Source organism: Struthio camelus, chromosome 5 (genome assembly GCF_040807025.1).
Source record: "Struthio camelus isolate bStrCam1 chromosome 5, bStrCam1.hap1, whole genome shotgun sequence".
Classification (NCBI taxonomy): Eukaryota; Metazoa; Chordata; class Aves; order Struthioniformes; family Struthionidae; genus Struthio; species Struthio camelus.
In genome coordinates, this window is record NC_090946.1 from 58,941,360 (window position 1) to 58,956,565 (window position 15,206).

At 41.8% G+C, this 15,206-nt stretch overlaps 1 protein-coding gene across 4 annotated transcripts; it reads left to right on the forward strand.

Moving 5' to 3' along the window:
• The first annotated feature begins 473 nt into the window (after positions 1 to 473).
• Positions 474 to 12,015, forward strand: CIPC (CLOCK interacting pacemaker). Of its 4 annotated transcripts, none has more exons than XM_068946650.1 (5): positions 488 to 682; positions 2,205 to 2,298; positions 3,726 to 3,900; positions 4,814 to 4,983; positions 7,949 to 12,015. In XM_068946650.1, the coding sequence occupies exons 3-5, from the start codon at positions 3,828 to 3,830 to the stop codon at positions 8,816 to 8,818; spliced, it is 1,113 nt and encodes a 370-aa protein (XP_068802751.1). In that variant the 5' UTR covers positions 488 to 682; positions 2,205 to 2,298; positions 3,726 to 3,827; the 3' UTR covers positions 8,819 to 12,015. The 4 variants fall into 4 exon arrangements, with proteins under 4 accessions (XP_068802750.1, XP_068802751.1, XP_068802753.1 ...); XM_068946651.1 differs by lacking the exon at positions 488 to 682 and adding an exon at positions 982 to 1,236; XM_068946649.1 differs by lacking the exon at positions 2,205 to 2,298 and having other exon boundaries at positions 474 to 682.
• Positions 12,016 to 15,206: the final 3,191 nt, after the last annotated feature.

A 15,206-nucleotide genomic window follows, 5' to 3' on the forward strand; every position in this document is an offset into this window, starting at 1 on the left:
AAAGCTTTTGGAGCTCTTTGGTGCTGCCTTCCTCATTTCGCAAGTGGCTGTCAGTCTAACGATTTTTGCTGCCATCTCTCATTCTTGGCATCCGACAGGCTCTAGAGAAACCTAAACCCCTGTGAGGGAGCGGAACTGTATTCTTCTGCGCGATACTTGGAAAGGCCAGCAGCATCCCTGGCCTTCGTCACCCTGCCTCATCCCTTCAGGAGCCCAGGCCAGGCCAGGCCAGGCCAGGCAATAAAAGGTTCTGGCTGCCGTGGCGGAAGGCCAGTGGGAGCTACCCAAGCCGCCCTGCGGGCAGGGTGCTCTTTTCTGCCACGTCCCGGCAGGCAGCTGCGGCGAGAGAGCGCTCCCCGCCGCCCCGCTCCTTCACAGGCCCTACAACGGCCCGCTCCTCCCTCACGCCAGCCGCTCCCTGCGAGGAACCGCCCCGCCCCGCTTGCGCACGCGCCGCCACACCTCCCCCGCCTACCAACGGCCGCGTGGCCGCGCATGCGCACCGCCGTCACGCCGGCTCCGGCGACGAGCGCAGGCAGCTCGCTGTGCGCATGCGCACCAGAGGAGCCTGGTCGGGCAGCCTTCCTCTTCCGGGATGGTGAGGAGGGAGGGTTGTAGCCATGGTGACGACCGCGCGCATGCGCAGCCTGGCGGCACTGGCGTTGTGGCGGCCAGCACGCAGGTGAGGGGCGGCCCGGCCTGGCCCGGTGAGCGCGGCTGTGGCTGTGCGGGAGCGGCGGGGGTTGGGGGGGCTTGTGGAGACGCCCGGCCTCGCCGTGTGGCGGTGCTGCGGGGCGGCGGCTGCGACCCGACGACGGGGGTCGCTCATCGCGCCGCCCCGGCCGGACGGCTGCGCGGAGCCCGGGGGTCAGCCCTCAGCGAGAGAGCCCGGGCGCGGCCTCGAGGAGGAGGAGGCGGCGGCGGCGGCGGCGGGGGGGGGGGGGGTCGGGCAGCTGCCCCGGGGGCGCGGCGGCCCCGCCGGGGCGCGCAGGCCACAGCACGCCCGCCGCCTCGCCGGGGCGCGGCCCTTACCCGCCTCGGCCCTTACCCGCCTCGGCCCTTACCCGCCTCGGCCCTTACCCGCCTCGGCCCTTACCCGCCTCGGCCCTTACCCGCCTCGGCCCTTACCCGCCTCGGCCCTTACCCGCCTCGGCCCTTACCCGCCTCGTTCGTGTGGTTTGTTCGTATGGGGGAGAAGACGTGCCCGTCCTGCCTAAAGCGCGAGGCTGACGTATGGTGTGTTCTCATTTTACTTATTTCTAGCCCTCGTCCTGTTTCTAGTTCTGCTCTTTAGCTCTAGCTCATCAGCAGCACATACCCCTTTCTTTAAAATTTATTTATTTTGGAGAGGGATAAGTAACTAAGGGAGGGACTTAAGCCTCATCTTCCATTTAAACCTATCTGTACCATGAGTATTCAGTTAAAACTGGTCTCTTAGTGATAAGAGATGGTGAAGCCGAGTTTATATTTGTAATTTTTAATCTAGTTAAAATGCATGCTGCTTTATCAAATAATTCTGTTTATGGTATGTGGAGCAGGATAGCTCCAGACCAGTCCACATGTTGGTCTAATGTAGTTGACTCTGTCTCTGTTAGCATATCAGCAGATGTGATTGAAGATAAAAAGCAAAAATGAGGCAAAACATTGAATAAGTCCTTTTTTGTTGAGCATTATTCTGTCTTGTAGTTTTACAGATGGTTATGCTAGCATCTTAGCACTCTTACCTAAAGTGCAGAGTTCATTACTGGAGGTGTCAAGGCTCAAGAACTTGACCAGAATTCTAGCAATTCTTCTTTTAAGAAGAAACTCACCTTTTGGGGTAGATTGTTCCAGAATGTGTCTGCTGCAATATCATTTGAAGTATCTAGCACTGGATACTACCATTAGTGGACTGCTGGTCTGGATATTATGTGAACTCCTGAGTTCCTGTATTTGTATTTGAATTTATAGTTCTAACATCAACCACATTTTTAAATGATTTTTTTATAAGAAAGTAATTTCTACAAATAGTATTAGACCTAATTTCTGTGGTTCGTCCTGTCATCTATCTGGTAGCCAGAGTCTGAGCTACCTTCTTTAAGAAAAGCAGAAACTTTATTCTGTCTTGTTAGAGTCTACCTACCCTTAGGAAGCAGCTGAAGGTTGTGAAGAGTACATGCTATGGGCAGCCATAAAGTAACTATACATTTTTCTGGTTTTCATAGCTTTTAGTTTCAGCCTTCCAGCGTTCTCATTCTGAAAGGGTATGGGAAGAAGAGGCATTTCTAAGGCCATGTCTCCACTAGGAGTGCTTTGCAGGTATAGTATGTGTTGCACATTTAGCAATAAGGATTTCCCTAGCCCCAGCACGTTCTCTGATCTCCAGATGTACCCTCACTCTTGAGAGTGAAATAAGCTAGCAAAAGCAGAGCTTTGCAGGTTCAGCTGTATTTATGGTATGGGATTTGCGCAGCAGAGCTGACCTGTTTGGGGATGCAATTCCCTACCCAAGATAGCTGAGTTTATAAGACAGGTATGGCCTGAGCAACCTTAATTCTTCAACAAAATGTTGTTTATGAATAGCTTTCAGCTTTCAGTTTGTTTTGCCTTTTTGGATAGAGAAATGGCTCTAATGCATTAATTTTCTCTCTACATTTCATTTTTTAAAATCACTTGAGATGCTTCTGCTTCTGAAAGATCTTCAATTAATTAATTGGCAGTGTTTAAAAAGAAAAACTTAAAATGCACAGCTGTCCCACTTCACTTAAAGGAGGATTGATTTAATTACAGATAACAAGTGTACGCCTGATAACTGCTATTTTATCTTGGTCACCCATGGTCCTGAACTTCAGAGCAATCAAATAGAACTGGGCATTACGTTTTTGACAGTTCAATACAAGAAATCATCTTCCTATTTCCAAACTTTTATGCATACAGTAAGGAATTTTTAGTTGTCTAGTAGAATCCTCAACAGAGTTAGAAGTTATTTGTGCAGAGTGTGCTTTCTGGGTGAATCTACCAGGAATTACTCAGTAATTTTAAGTAGGAAACGATGCTACTTCAGGTAAACTCAGAAAGACTGGCTGACCTGTGCTCTCTACTCTGACTTGTTTAGCCCCTGAAGAAGGAAGCTGAGTAGGTGAATTCTGGCCCTTCTACCACATCCCTTTGATTTATTAGTTTTCACAGGAATAGTAAAAATGGGTTATAGAAGATCTGTACTGTAGTTCTGCTTCAATTGACTTCTTCTTTCCTATGCCGTAGTTTTTCTGCATCTTTGAACTGGCCCTTGCCAGCATCCATGCCGCATTTTATATTCTTTCCCTGTACTTGGTACAGGGGACTGAAAGATTGGATCATAGGAATTTTCTGGACACTTAAAAAATCAGCCTGAGGAGATGGAAAACATCACTGCAGAAAGTTTTATGAAGTAGTGTATCAGTTGATACTAAAGATTGTTACCTATCGTAGCCATTCTGTAATGGATTATTAAACACGCATTGAGAATTTTGCGGGGAATAGACTGTGGTCTTATTGGCAGCCCCTTGCTAACCTCTGTGATAAATAAAGCATGTGTGAAGCTGGGAGTTTAACAGAATTCTACAGATTGCTTAACAAGTCTAACAAACCTTTGATAACTAGACTACTATAAGGGCAAACATATCCTGCTTTGTAAACTTATCCTGGTGAAACTTTCTCCTCTGGATTCGGAGGAAGTCACTTGCTGTTTCTAACTATTTTTATAGTTCCTCCATGGAAAAGGTGTTGAAAACTGTCTCCCGCACTGTGGAAGCATGGAGAGAAAATAGTCACCTATTGAGAGCCTCACAGAACTATTCGGCAAAGTGATGGAAATGAAAAGCTTGAACCATCGCTTCAGCATGGCAGCAGCTGAGTCTGACAAGGACTCTGGATACTCAGGTTTAGAAAAAAGTCAACTGTTACCTTTCTTTCTGTTATCTTGCTCAGATATTACTTTTGTTGGTGACCTTTGACAAGTCTGTCTCTCATTAGACCCTCGCTGCTTGTATCTGGTTTTCTGGGAACGCCTTTGGGCGCAATGCGGGTTGAAAAATCATCCTACTATCAAATTTTTTGGAGTGGAGCTTTATGTAGTTATAAAGATCATCCTGTGAATTTTGAATGATATGGGAGTTTAAAATAAGCCTAATAGATAAATTAATAGATGAATCTCCTATTTCAGAGTGTAGAAGCAGAAATGGAAAGATCACTTCTAGTTCACGGCAGAGATGAGTGAACTAATGGATTATGCTGTCTGCTGTCTCCTAGGATACTACCAGCTCAGCAGTACAGCCTGATAAGCTAGAAAGTAATTTTTATAACATCAGTAAAATGTAGTTGCAGTGCTCAGTTTTAATATTCAACAAAACTATGCAAAGATTACCTTTAAAAGATAAAAATGCTTTTGTGAGAGGTGCCTGAGTTCCTGGGTTTGTAAAAAAGAGATTTTTAAGACACAAAATGACTGCAGCACAGACTATGGCTATAGCAATGCAGAATCCTATAATTCTTTCCTACATCTGGCTTTAGAGTTATCCTCATGATAGTGTGCAGGTCCTTGGCAATTAAATGGAAAGGAATGGAAAGTTTGCTTGGGAGCAAGCATCTGCATAAGAACTGGCCTGAAATACAAAGCCTTTTATTAAGGGCTGTTTAACAGCTGTCACGCTGTGGCTAATTTTAATGATATTTTAGAATCAGACTTTATTATTCTTTGTGGTTTGCTTGAACAGGAGCAGAACAATAAAACTGAAAGAAGTTAGCAGGCATACTGCATGTAAAACAACTAACAACTGAATTCTACACCTGGCAGATGGAAGCTCAGATTGCCTGAGTGCTATGGAGCAGACGGACTCGGAGGACGTGCTAAACGCACTGTGTTGGAACACGGAGGATGGGCCCTGGCCATGCCCAGTGACTACAAACAATTCCTTTCCTGCACTTTCTCCTATGGTTGTAATGAAAAATGTGTTGGTTAAACAGGTAGGGAAGAAATAACGTGTTGGAAAATACTACGTGTTCTTCAAAAAAGTTTTTTGTTTTTAACTATTTTCCTTTCGGGAAGAACGATACAAGTTGCTACAGCTGCAGTGCAGAAAGTAACTGGTGACCTGAAAAGTTCTGTTACTGAGAGCCTGCCATTTGGAAGGGCAGCTAAAATCACTAAGATGGAACAATGTAAGAAATGTAGTTCTACTACATCTGCTAAACCTCTTTGTCTCAAAGGGATTCCCCCACCCCCAAAACAGATCTTATAGAATGCTGTGTAAATAGCATCAGAGATCAAGCCAAAAAACTTATCATGAATGTATTTTTTCTTTTGAAAACTGGTGTTTTCTTTTTGCGTACTTAGATGCTAGATAGCTTAGACAGTAAAGTCATGTGATTCATTTTGCTTGCTAGTTCTTAAAGTCCAGGAAATGTTTTATATGCCATGGGAAGCCCTAATCCAAAATATTACAAATGAAAAAGTTTACATCTGTGTCTAAACTTGGCTATGGTATTTTTACTTCAGCAGTTATTTCTTTTAATTACATGTGATGGCTCACATTGTAACGATTACGTATTCCCAGCTAGATCTTCTACTATCATGATGTGTGTTGCTCCTCCAGCACATCTGTAAGATACTTAAAACATTCACAACAGCTTCAACAGAAGATGAGAGGTACAATCCAAAGTATTGCGTTATTTTAAAGCCTCTTGCTCATGTTTTCTGAGCAGAGTAAAAGTTCTTCAGCCCTTTTCTCTGACCAGAATATTTCAGAGAATGCAGTGGGGTAGGGAAGGATATAGGCCCTGATTTTTTTCTTTTTTTTTTTTTCTCCTGAATCTATTACAGCAGTAAGCAAAACTGATTAAACTCAATATTGTTAGTGCTTCAGCACTAACAGAGAGATGGGTTTCTGTCAGTGTGTGGCAGATCGTGCTTTTGTAGGAGAGTCAGTTGTGATTTGAGTGTTGTGCTTTATCTCGACAAGAACAGTTTTGGTTTATAGCCAGGCCTCTGGATGTGTGGACAAGCTCTCTAAACAACTGCGGAAGTTTTCATGTGGTAGGGAATGGACAGGCTTCACCTACTGATAGCCTTCGGACTGGAGCTCAAAAGTGGAATACTGATTCCAGTGGTAGTCTAATATTAAACTGTAGATCATGTTGCAGTCATGTTAAACTGAAGAATGTTTACTGCAATAAACAAAAGCAGCAAGTCTAAGTCAGAATGATAGTGAAGCGTGCATCTGCCTTTTTCCATTAAGCCTGGTTACCCCAGGTAGTCACGTTGGACATATTTTTAAAATGGACTTTTCAAAACAGTGCTCACTTGGGCTCACTGCACCAAAAAAAATGCAGCGTTCCCAATTACTGCTGTTTATTCGTTCCAATCGTGATTTCAATCAAGTGTTACCCTTTTATTTTGGTTTTGCATGACGAGTTTAGGGCTCTGCTGTACCTAGGTACGACACAAATGTACAGATTGCTCATTCTGTTCTCTGTTTACACAGCCAGGGTATTTCTATACTTTCCCACTCCTAATGTCTCCAGATACCGTTATTTTGAATATGTTTGTCCTTGCTTCTTTGAAAGAAGGAAATAACACTACCATTTCACAGATGTTTGTTCTGTACTCCTATTCCATAAGCATGTTGCCCACTGAACCAAAGGAATCAGATCTGTGTCAGAGTAACTAACTTGATCTCATCTCCAAGTATCAGGGTCTTGATGAGTTGATTATATTTACTTTTAATGAGTTTTAGCCCTTTGCTACGGTGAATGGACTTCAGCAAAACATTTTATTTGCTAGCTTAAAGTCTATAAGATGACTGGGTGAAAGGAGACGGATTTCAGATGGGTCAGTGTAGTGCCAGAAATAAAGTGTTTCAGTGCTAGCTAAAACCTGTGCCTTTAGCAAGCCTACCAGTAGCATTCTAAGTGGTAAGCTTTAGGAATTAGAAAAGGAGCTGACGCTGTTATGATTATACTAGTATAATTGTAGTGGTGATGGCTTAAATATACACCAAGTAAGACTTTTTTTTTCAGGAAGAAATAGTATCTCTTATGAGAACATTTGATAGGGTTGGAAAAAAGCGAGCATACTTATCAGCCAGGAGATCTAGTGATGATCCCTAATAATATAGTGAAGGAGGAGGTAGTGTCTTGTAAAATTGATCTGTCCCCTTATATTGAAGAATGTGAATTGTGGGAAAGGCCAAAAGCTCAGTCTTTTTTCTTGAAATATAATGCTTTTAAGGCTTATCGATGCACCCTGTGTTACCAAAGGTGTGGAATTCAACTTCTCTAGGCTTACAACAGGCTGCTTTGCTTAGGCTGGTTGATACAGCATTTTTTTTTCAACTTCATGGTTTTAAATTCATTGAAACTGTGTATTGTATTTAAGTCTGCTAGACTTGGTGAACAGCTGTCATCTATTTTAAATAACTATTTCAAAAGCTTGCAGTAAGAATAGAAATGACAAGTTTAGAGTTGCTGTTTTTCAAAAGAGAGGGAGTTTGAATTGTTCTTAAAATGTCAGTGCAGCATTTCTTTGATTCAGTTAAAATATTTCATAACTAAGCGTTGTGGTTATTTTTCAAGGTTTCTTTGCACTTATTCTACCCTAAGGCTGATGATAATTCTACACCAGCATTGTACAATGTAAGCATGCACTGTAATCCTTACATGCACAAATTCAAATTTCATTATTTTTAAGTGTTTCTGCTGTTCCATAATAAATGGATTATGGATTACGGCCTTGATTCTACCGCCAAATTCTATCTTCAGAGGAAGGGAAGGATGAGTTTGATGGAGAGCTGTTCAAAAGGCATTATAATGAAGTGTTGGTATCAAATAGTGTGAAGAACTGACACAGATCATCTGTTTTGGTTGAGATTTTTTTACTCCTTTTCTAGCATATATTGTAATAATTCTGTATTTCCTCATTTGTGCTTCTCAGGGGAGTTCATCACAGCTCCAGTCTTGGACTGTCCAGCCGTCGTTTGAAGTTATTCCAGCTCAGCCACAGCTAGTGTTTCTTCACCCATCAATCCCACCTCCCATTAACCCTCGCCCTGTTGGAAAGAAGAGAAGTGACTCCACTAATTACCTGCCTATCCTGAACTCTTATCCCAAAATAGCACCACAGCCCTGCAAAAGAGATCACTCCTTGGATCTAGAGGAAGGTGAGGAAACCAATTGCCATAAACGCCTCTGCACTGAAGCACCCAAGGTGGAGACTTCTCCCCTGTCAAGGAGCATGGGTTTGCCCACTAGTCCTTTTGGCCACCTACCAGTTAGCTTTAAGTCTGCTCAGGATTCTAACCAGCAAAGTTCCTCAACTCTGACAAGTGGAAAAGTGTCAGCTCTTCCCAGTTTCCATCGTATTTCCACTGACACACAGAAAGTCCCAGGTTTGGCCCCCCTTTTGCCTTTTGGAACTATGCAGGCAACAAAATGCACCCCTTCTGAGACGACAGCACAATATATGATGCAGTCTGCAGTGTGGAGCCCGCCATTGGTACCAGAGGAGGTTTGTGCTACCCCTGAGCTGCTCTTGCAGCAGCAAAGCAAGTGCAGACGCTTTCAGAATACGCTGGTTGTGCTACGCAGGTCAGGATTGTTGGAGATTACCTTAAAAACCAAGGAGCTCATTCATCAGAACCAGGTGACTCAGGCTGAGCTGGATCGACTAAAGCACCAAACACAGCTTTTCATAGAGGCAATAAAGAACAATGCTCCCCAGTCCTGGGCAGAGCTAGAAGCGTCTCTGACAGGATCAGATAAAGCTGTTAGCAACGTTGAAGATTCCACTTATCCCAACATGTAGTAAAATGGTACATAGCTGTTGTTCAAGCTATTCCTGTGCCTCAGATTTCTTGTCTCAAACTTTTACTTGAGCATTTTCTGAGACGGAGACTTAAAACAAACTTGCAAAGTGTCATGCCATTTACGGCTTGTCTTCAGAATCAGTTGTGGGACTGGAATAGCAGATGGGATCTTGACAGAATGGGTACTACTACTTCAGTGTAACCTTCAGCTCCATGTTAACTCTGTGTACTTCCTTGAACTTGGGAAGTTTGGATGTGTTCTACTGACATGTTCCCGTTCATGCTGTGAAAAGACAGTCATTTTCAGTACTCTTCAAGCAAGCATTTTTCTATTCCCATCTTCAGATAACCAATTTTGAGAATGGGACAGCAGAACAAGCCCCCATATCGGGCCATCATCAGCTGCAAGTAGATGAAGGAAGGGAGTTGGAGTAAGGAGGGGAAAAGGGCTGATGGGGAGGTATCTTTAGACTGATCTACTGTCCTTTGTTGTAGCAGAGAGTCTTTCTGTTGGGCTTATAACACTTTTGAATTAGTGGAGATCTGCTTGTGCTGAAGCAGCATTCTGTATTCATTACAGTCTTTGACCAAAGCAATGAGAGTCTGAGGACCCATCTGAAATGACTTGTTTCTATGAGTCTATTTTTGATTTAAGTCTGTAAAACTGGGTATATGAAAATCATGAGGCTGGCACTGGAAGTGTTTGTTCCAAAGCCATATTTATTTGCATTACCTATTAATGACTAGCAAGTGCACTAAGCAAGTGGCTTTGGATTTTCTTTTGGTAGCTAATAGATTAAACATTGACTGTTGTTATTTAAAAGACTGCAGTAAGTTCTTAATGGGGTACAAGAAGGCAGTCATTCACCAGGGTTAATTTGGCAAGCTTAGTTAGTTAAACATTATTTAATTTCTCCTTAGCTTACAAGACTCCTTTTTTGCTGTGAAATGAGCTTACTATGTTTAAAAATGGAAAGAGGTGAAGAGAAAAAGAGTGTACTGGTCTGCAGTGAAACAATTCGTTCTCCCATCTCTTCCCCCCACCCCTTTTTTATTTAGAAAAATCAGATGAGTGCATCTGTTCAAAAAAAAGAAAAGTCAGCTTGGTTAATCTTAAAAATTTGATCTACCTGAATTTGGATTTTTCAAAAATATTCTCCTCCACTTAAATAGCCTGCTTGCCTTGAAATATAGCTAGCACCACAGCGTGCATAAGATGTTAGGCCTTACTAGTAGAGATCCACAGCAGTCATGTTGCAAAAGCTGTTCTGCAGACATTTATTTCATTTCAGTTTATTTAGACACTTAACTATATGTCAATCCCTCCAATCTGAAGGCAGTATGGGTAAGAGGAGTTATTCTCCTTAGAGAAAGGCATTCTAAGGAGTCTGGTTGTTTATGGCGATATGATTGATGTGTTCATTTCTGCTTGAAAATACTTTCAAAAATTTTGCAGCCTAGGTGACTGTATATTTTGATGCTCTGGCACCTCCGTCATCTATTTCAGTTTCTTAAGAAATCTGGAAGTAGAGTGGATCTCTTCGTGCTAATTTGTGTTAGACCCTTTCATTTTTCTGAGGCCACCAGGAGTTAGTATTGCAAAAGACCTTTGAGAATGTTTTTTGTAGTCTTCCTAAAATATGTGCTTTAGAGAAATTGTAAAGGATTTCCCCTCTTGATCACCTTTTTAGACTCATGAACAGAAATTTTATACATGCCTCAAGAGGAGAAATGAGTCACATTTGGCACTAGCCATAGGCCTAAGAGAAATTTCATAGCAGGATTTGCCCTAAACCCCTAGCTGAGCGGTAGCAAAGTAATAGCAATGCCTTTCATGCTATCCTGTCCACCTACTGAAGACTAGAGCAGTACGTGAGTGCAGTTAAAGTCTTCATGGACTGTGCTCTGTCATGTGTTTTTTAAATACACTTGCTTCTATTCTATGTTATAGACCTCTCATAAGTCACAGCACAGCAATATCGAAATCTGTCCAGAGAAACCAGAAGGCAGCTGAGTACGGTGTAATGTTGGCCATGCCTGATCTAGCTCTTTTGGAACCAATTGTGATGTCTCTGCACTGAATGGCATTTGGCAGGACAGATGTGGCAGTACCTGGGGCTAGTAGCAAAAGGTGCCCGAAAAACAGGAATGTTTCGTCTGATCTCCTTACAGGAAGGAAAGGAAACGGTAGGAGAGAGTTCCAGAATAGATCGTGATTCTGAACAGGATCTGGAGGTGGCCCGACAGAGATGAAGTTGAGGAGGAACATTAGCCTTTTTGATTGGAAACCTGTAAGCACTGAACTTGCAGATTTTTATTTGACTTTTGTGTTAACAAGCTAGTCTGGACTCAACTGTACTGGTCTGAAAAGTCATTCAAATTGCGTGCTGTGGCCCTCAGTTGCTGCTGACAGCTAACACGCAAGGGTAGCTTGATGGGTCAGATAGACTCCTGTTTTTCTATTGAGTTCTAATAGATGTTCATTTATTTTTTAATTAATTCTGCTGCTCTGATTGGAATGTAAACATTTTCTCTACCTTTCAGTCCATTGCCAGCTCTGAATACAGTAGCTTAAGAACTCCATTACAGAGCATGACCTTTTTGCTAAAATTTTATGGAAACAAACTATGAAATATGAATGAAATAAATTGTATACTTGGCGAGTATCTGGCTTATTTTAGTGTTGTTACACTGCAGAGCCCTCAGTCCCAGAGTGTGCTTTACATACAGCTCCACAGCAGCAGTGGGAGAGCGCAGGTGAAAAAGTGATATGATGATACAACCCTGTGAAGTGTGTCATGTGAGCTTCAACAGTGACTTATGTATGAATTAAAGGGTTTCTAGGAGAAGCACAAATAAAGGTGGGCTGTACAGAAAACTAAAAATACATTATAGTGGGTGACCATTGCCATAGATCTGTTCATGACAACCTGGAAGAATTTTTCCATCTCTTAATTGTTATCTTTGTGTGATGACTGTACATCACGCTCACAGTCTGTGCAGAGTAAACTCCTACACTGTATTTTAATCCTGTCAGCCAGATATGCAGTTTTACATTGTGAGGTGAAGATACCTGTATCTTGGCTACTGAAAGAATTACTTTTGAGTGGAAAAATTTTATCCGTTCTCTTGAAGGAGAACATTCTCAACTAAATCTGTATAACAACTTCTCAGTAAAACACATTTTTCAAAATGTTTCAGTCTCTTTGTGGTCTTTTCTTTGTTCAAAGATCAAATTTACAGTGAGAACTAGACAGTTGTTCCCAGAATGCCCAGAAGCCTTGTGGATGGAGATTCTGGTTAAAGTTCTTTCTTTGAATTAGACAAAGCAAGAACTTGAATCTCATTGTTTAACATCCAAAATGAGTGCTTTCCGTTGAAGTCTTTTTATTCTGGAATGGCAATCTCAGTGTTTGCAAATCTTTTATTCCTAAAGGATATAGGTACAGTTCAAGAAGGAAATTTTCGGCCAAGATCATTTCACTCTCTCCTGGCCAGCTTTTCCTTTGCATCATGAAAACTATTTGCATGTCAGGCCTATTCACCCTTATTTTACTGAGGCCAAAAAGGCAGATTGCTGCTTTTTTTGTCACGTTTTTTTTTCTGTTATGTCTTTCCTTGTGTGACACTCAAACAGTCCAAAGGGAGCAGGACCCTACCCGAACCTGAGCTGAGGAATCTCCTAGCGGGCGAAGTTTGTCATCCACTGAGGTTAAGTGTAGCTAGCTGTTACTGTTTGCTTTCTCATGATTCCTGGCACAGGAATGGGGTGGAGGGCCTTCATACACAATGTTACGCTCTGGCCATGTATAGATGATGCCACCTTTCAGGGAGGGATATATACTTAGCTTTATAATGCAACTGTGTAGCCCACAACTGTATTGCATGATCTGAAGTGCATGTGACTTCTAATCCCTTTTTAAATTTGTACCTGCTTTGAGGTATGTCCATGAGAGAGAGATAACTTTTCCAAAATAAATTCCTGCAATCTGAAGGCAAAAGGAACCACCGAGTGTTTAGTCCACTCTCCTGTAGAGCGCCGTTGCTGAGACTTTCTCAAATTCTTGTTCGAGCTGAAGCATGTGTTTAGAAGAAACATCCAGTCTTGATTCGAAAACTCCTAGTGATGAAGAATCCACCCAAGTTGTTCAAAAGGTAATTGCTCACTGTTGAAAATGTGTTTCTTCTACTGAGCCTGAATTTGTCTGCTCTCAGTATCCAGCTGTTGGATCTTTTGCCTTTTGTCTGCTAAACTGAATTACATGCTGTGACATCGCTGTTTTCACTGTAGGCATTTACAAACTGAGCAAGTCACTCCTCAGCTTTCCTCGTTAAAAGTAACTGATTAAGCTCTTGAGTCTTTTCAATCCTTTATTCATCTGCAGGACTCTTATTTGGATTCTCTTAGATTATTTAAATGTACTTTTTAATTGGACTACGAGTGCTCAAAGCAAAACAGGATTGATAAAAGATCTCTAGAATGTATAACCCTTCCCACTGCTACTCTTGCCTCATTTTTGTAGCAGTCTTGGCCATCACATCAGATTGGAAGTCTAAACCATGGATTTGGATCTGCTGCTTTTGAGGTTAGTGGACCACTGTCCTGTAAGTACATTTCTGCACTCTTCTGAACGCAATTTGCAACCAGAAAGCAAGAGAAATTCTTTTTGATAAGTGATCAGTCTGATTCTCTTCAGCCTGCTTCCCCTCTCCAAATTTTGTCACGTGTAGTTTTTATCAGTAATTTTATGTTTTATTCGAGTTATTAAGAATAACATTAAATAATGTTAAGAGCAAGAACAAATTTTATACTGTTCTCAAGATGACACTAGAAGATACTGTTGTTTGGGTTTCTATGCAATGAGAAACCATAGTTTTAATGCATTTCCCACCATCCAGTTACTTTTGTATCATTCTGGCTTTTATGTCATGTGACATGTTAAATGCCCGACATCAGTATAATATCAATCTTGTTTCTGTCCTCAACCAGTTTTTTATTTTCAGTTTATCAAAATAATGTCTCAAATGTATTTGACAAGCTCTATTTCTTATAAACCTCAATAGCTTCAATTATTTTTGCCTTCTGTTTATGTACCTAACTAATCAATATTTATACTTTATTCCGTTATTTTCCCCTGCCTGTCTAGCCCATGTTCATTCAGATCAGTCCATCTACAGCGTGACAGGCTAATGTGATGTCAGTTCATCCTTCCCCATGATCCTTTGAAATCTTTCCTGGTGGTCTGAAATTCACTGGAAACAGTACTGAGGGTCCAGAGAACTTCCTTGTCAGCTCTGGTTAAATTTTCAATCACAATTTATTCAGACTTGCTGACTTAAGACTGTTTAATAAGTGTTGTTTAAAATGTCCCAAATTACTGTTTGAAGCAGAAATCAAGCTGTTATCATGATATGAGAGGAATGCATCTGGCTTTTTTTCTAATCACTCAACAGAAATTTTTGTGAAATGCTTTTGCCATATTCTGTACTGCAGCTCGGTAATTTCCATCCGGTAGTGGAGCAGTGCCAGCATGAAGATTTCTTCTGCATCTAATACGTTCTAAGAAATGGAGGAAGTGAGGTTTTTCAGGGCCCAAAGGGGGTTGTTCTGTTCTTGTTTTTATTGTGATTCAATTAATTGAGTTGGTTTAACGGAGCTGGAATGCCTCTTAGCATGCCCACTTAGGCAATTTTACCTTTTTCCATAGCTCTAGTAGGTATTCATATAGGCCACTTAAATTTCCCGAGACAGAGAAATCCAGTAGCAGACAACTTCCAGGACAGAAAACTAATGTTTATTGTTTTTCAATAGATAGGACTGTTTGGAAAGTGTATGTGTTTTCAGTGGGGAAACTCCCATGTTTTTATTGGAAATGAAAATGTATTTTGCCTGGAAGCTTAGTGTTTTACAGCAGTAGTCATAGCATTCTTTTTTTTGGTGAGTTTCAAACACTATGGAAATACTCTGAGGACTGTGGGGATGGGGGAAGATATTTCCCTTTACCCTCTTCCCCTTCTGGATTGTTTTGGGTTGTCTGTACGGGAAAGAGGACCCCAGCTTTGAAGAGTGGTCCCATCATTTCATGCTGATGAAGCAGAATCTCCTATAGACAGCCAGAACTGCTCAATCTTCTGTGATATGGCAAGAGTCTAATAGAAAGTTCCTGAGTAAGTGAGGATGAAACAGCATCCCCTCAGATAATTCTTAGCTCAATTAATGCAAATACCACTTTTTCACGTGCTGTCCCTAAAACTTCTAATTAGGAAAAAAAAAAAAAAAGGTTTTGTTTGGTAGAAAATATTGCTGTACCGGACAGAGCTTGTCCTGTATTTGCCAGAGGCAAAGAATTCAATGGAATGATTATTCTGTGAGAAGAGCAATATTTA

Coding starts and splice junctions, on each gene's coding strand:
- CIPC (XM_068946649.1), top strand. CDS start 3,828: ATGGAAATGAAAAGCTTGAACCATCGCTTCAGCATGGCAGCAGCTGAG. Junction 3,901..4,813: donor CAAGGACTCTGGATACTCAG/GTTTAGAAAAAA, acceptor TACACCTGGCAG/ATGGAAGCTCAGATTGCCTG. Junction 4,984..7,948: donor AAAATGTGTTGGTTAAACAG/GTAGGGAAGAAA, acceptor TGTGCTTCTCAG/GGGAGTTCATCACAGCTCCA.